At 38.0% G+C, this 3,938-nt stretch overlaps 1 protein-coding gene across 1 annotated transcript; it reads left to right on the top strand.

Annotated features, from left to right (window-relative positions):
* The first annotated feature begins 643 nt into the window (after positions 1 to 643).
* LOC120203821 lies at positions 644 to 3,239 on the top strand. The gene is made up of 6 exons (XM_039203991.1): positions 644 to 1,750; positions 1,850 to 1,905; positions 2,042 to 2,272; positions 2,368 to 2,659; positions 2,819 to 3,015; positions 3,083 to 3,239. Exons 1-6 carry the CDS (start codon positions 644 to 646, stop codon positions 3,237 to 3,239), a joined length of 2,040 nt encoding a protein of 679 aa, XP_039059922.1.
* Positions 3,240 to 3,938: the final 699 nt, after the last annotated feature.

Here is a 3,938-nt window from a genome sequence, read left to right as displayed (position 1 = left end):
TCTTTAGTTTGAGTTTATTTAATTATATTTTTTAACATTTTTCTTGTATAATCTTTGTGTAATCTTGAATTATTAATTATGTGTTTGATTTATATAGTTATAAATCCTCATTATATTTTAAATATTTTTTTATTTTTTAAAAAATTAGCAATTTTTATAAAAAATCTTAATAAACAAACATATATATAATAGGCTTCTAGCATCACCGTAGCAATAGGGTAGTGGGGCGCTCAGTTGTTGACAATGAGGCGAGGCATAAACGACCAAAGGTTGACTGACCATAGGCCGTAAAATTGTTTATGTGAAACCAAAATCATATTTAGTGAATACTACTTCCTACAGAAATCATTTGTTTTTGTTTTTCTATTTTTAATAATTCCAAAATTATATTTCAAAGTTTATGCCTTAAAACAAGTGGATAATCCATTTCTTAACTGGTTTCTTTCAACTCAAAGCCTATTGCCAATGCCCACCACTGGCATTGCTTTCTATTTTCCCTTCCATTAATTCTTTCCGTTTTCATCGCTTTCTCCATCTTCCTTCTTCTTTGTATATATATATATATATATATATCTATATATATATATATAAGCAAGTTCCTTCCTTTCGATTTTGTATATATTTTCTTTACAATCGAATAAACATGGACTCGTCTGAGCAAGACAAAGTTGACGAAGATTTTGTAGACGTGTCCGCCTCCGCCAACTATGGTGGTGAAGACGGCTGCCAAACGGAACCAACCGCCGTATCCGATGATAAAGATGGTGGAGACTTTGTTGACGTCGAGATCGAGAAAAGCAACGAAGAGAAAGAGGAGGTTATGATGCCCCCGGAAGAAGAAAAGGAAGAAGCCACTTCAAATTCCATCAAAATCCCAGAAATCAAAGAAATCCAAGAATATAATAACGATAAGGATATAAGTAGCCCTAAATTATACGGTAATGCACGTAATCATTACTTGCCCGCCATTAAATCACAAGCCCACCTCCCGAAACCCGACCCCCCGCCGTTGCCGCCGCCAACGTCTACGCCGAAAGGGGAACGTACACAGTCGTTGTCCATCGCCGAAACAATACCATCGATCGGCAAATACATAACCGAACGAAGCAACAGTTTCTCGGAGGCAATCGTCAGACGCTTATCGTCTCTAAAAGACGACAATGACATGGTCGTGAAAGACGATTCGCTCAACTTCGAGGTGACGGAGTTCAAAATCCCGGGAGTCAAAGTCATAGTGAAGCTGAAAACCGAAGCCGAACGGCTCAGCCTCGATCTAAGAGGCCGGGTATCATTTTTCACGAGATCGAATTGCAAAGATTGCACCGCTGTCCGCCATTTCTTCAGAGAGAAAGGGCTGGTGCACGTCGAAATCAACATCGACGTGTTCCCCAAACGTGAGAAGGAACTGATCGAGAGAACCGGGAGATCGGATACGCCCCAGATTTTTTTTAACGACAAGTGGTTCGGGGGATTGCCGGCGTTGATGAAACTGAAAGAGAGCCGGGACTACGAAGCGAAACTGAAGGAGTTAGTCGGGGATAGGTGCCCGGACGTAGCTCCGGCGGTACCGGTTTACGGTGTGAAAGACGAGGAAGAAGAAGACGATGACTTGGTTGAGACAGTGAGGTATCTGAGGCGGAGTTTACCGATTCATGATCGGTTGCTTAGGATGCAAATGGTGAAGAATTGTTTCTCTGGCGTTGATTTGTTGGAAGCCACTATCGAGTTTCTCGACTGCAGCAGGAAGAAGGTAAAATTTACTTTCTTAATACATGCTTTTATTACTGTATTTAACATGAAAAGAACTCCATCATTTACATATTTGTGAGCCTTTTGTAAAACAATGCAGGGCATTATGACTGCCAAGCGTATGGGTCATAAGCACTTCTTCCACCATGTCTTCGGGTAAGAAATACATCACTTACATATAGGAATACACCATCGTCTCCTGTTAAATATCCATCTTTTTAACATAAAATATTCTTCTTATATAAATTATTAGGTTATTTCAGACATTTGATTAATTGATTTATTTTTCTAGAGAGAATGAGTTTGAGGAAGGAAATCACTTTTATAGATTCCTAGAACACGAGCCGTTTATAATGGGATGCTTCAATTTTCGAATTTCTACCAACGATTGTGAGCCAAAATCTGCATCTTTCCTTGCCGATAGGCTTTCCAAGTTAATGTTTGCCATCCTCGAAGCTTACGCATCCGATGACAGGCTCCACATTAATTATCATGCCATCGACAAAAGTGAAGAATTCCGCAGGTTTCTTTCTTTCTTTTTCTCTCTCTCTCTCTCTTTAACATAGAAAAATTCTACCTCACTGAATATTTCATTTGATTGTTATGTTTGTGATGTAGATTCTTGAATGTGGCTCGAGATCTGCAAAGGGTAAATATGAAATTACTGGCCCCAAATGAAAGGCTAGCATTCTTCTTGAACTTACACAACGCCATGGCCATCCATGCCGTCATCAGCATCGGACATCCCGAAGGAATACTCGATAAAAGAGCATTTTTCAACGAGTTCCTCTATCTCGTCGGAGGATACCCTTACTCCCTCAACATTATCGTCAATGGAATCCTCCGACACAATCGCACCTCCCCTAATTCCTTCATCCGACCCTTTAGCAAAGGCGACCGCCGCTTAGAGGTATGATCAAAACATCATACTCTCATAATATGAACATAGTATTAGATTGTAGTCATCGTAACATTCGTAACATCATGACTGTTATTTAATACTATAAATATGATTCCGATATTTGGACTAATTTCTATTATTATTACTTGTTTTACATTAAACTTACAGTTGGTTCCGCCAAAAGTGAATCCATTGATACATTTTGGACTATGCAATGCGACGAGGTCAAGCCCGGCAGTGAGGTTTTTCACAGCCGACGGCGTTGAAGATGAGTTGAAATGTGCTGCAAAGGAGTATTTCAAGAGAGGAGCAATAGGGTTCGACATGGATACGAGGACCGTTTTTTTAACTCGAATCATCAAATGGTACGTTTGTAATTATACCCAATTACATTCAAAAGTGTCCCACAATTAATTATATTTATGTACGCAGGTATAATGAAGATTTTGGGTCACAGAAAGAAACCCTGAAGTGGGTAATAAAATACTTGGAACCAACACAGTCGGGGCTTTTGTCACATCTTTTGGCTGATGATGATGATGAAATTAACGTTATCTATCAGGATTATGATTGGTCTGGTAACTTGTGATTAATACAAAATGGAGATCCAAGTTCAAAGATTCAATAGGATGTAATTACTCATATATACATCACAAACAAATTTGATTTATTTCTAGGAAAATTTATACACTTGATTAATTGTATTAATATAAAAACAAAGTATCAGAGTTGTTAGCATATGTTTACAAACTCTGTTGAATTTATGTAATATTTGAGATTTGAAATCTTTCAAATGAAATGTATATTTTCTTACATTTGATGGTATTGAAATCAAAATATTATGAGAATTGCAACTCTGATATTGCAATCAAAATCCGAGTAGAAACCAGATAAACAAGACAAGAATAGATCATCTAAAAACATTGAGATTTAATCATATATATTAGTTTCAACCCAAAAGCATTGGCAAAATTAGTAAACCAATACCGTGGAACCGCGGCCGATTCTCACGCGGCACCAAGCCAGCAAGTTTCTACCCTTCTGCAACATTTCTCTACCTCGGAAACCTTCCATCCGTCTCACCACCATGCACCGCTGGTGCACCTCGTTCGACTCCAATTCCCCACAGCATAACCACAGCTGTTGACAGCTACCAATTCAGGATCTTATGTTAAGGAACGAAGTTATAAAATTTTAAGGGATAAAAATATATTATCGATAGAAAATACAAAAAAATCTAAAAAATATAAGAATTTGATTTTTTTTTTAAAGAGATGACTGCCCCAAC

The sequence above is a fragment of the Hibiscus syriacus genome, unplaced genomic scaffold (assembly GCF_006381635.1).
Source record: "Hibiscus syriacus cultivar Baekdansim isolate YM2019G1 unplaced genomic scaffold, ASM638163v2 tig00010263_pilon, whole genome shotgun sequence".
Taxonomy (NCBI): domain Eukaryota; kingdom Viridiplantae; phylum Streptophyta; class Magnoliopsida; order Malvales; family Malvaceae; genus Hibiscus; species Hibiscus syriacus.
This window is presented reverse-complemented; position numbering and strand designations above follow the sequence as displayed.

What these genes read in the sequence shown, in the direction of transcription:
- LOC120203821 (XM_039203991.1), top strand. Translation starts at nt 644, where the DNA reads ATGGACTCGTCTGAGCAAGACAAAGTTGACGAAGATTTTGTAGACGTG. An exon ending in TTCTTCCACCATGTCTTCGG is followed by an intron (nt 1,906 to 2,041) that starts GTAAGAAATACA and finishes TTATTTTTCTAG; the next exon opens with AGAGAATGAGTTTGAGGAAG. An exon ending in AAGGCGACCGCCGCTTAGAG is followed by an intron (nt 2,660 to 2,818) that starts GTATGATCAAAA and finishes TTAAACTTACAG; the next exon opens with TTGGTTCCGCCAAAAGTGAA.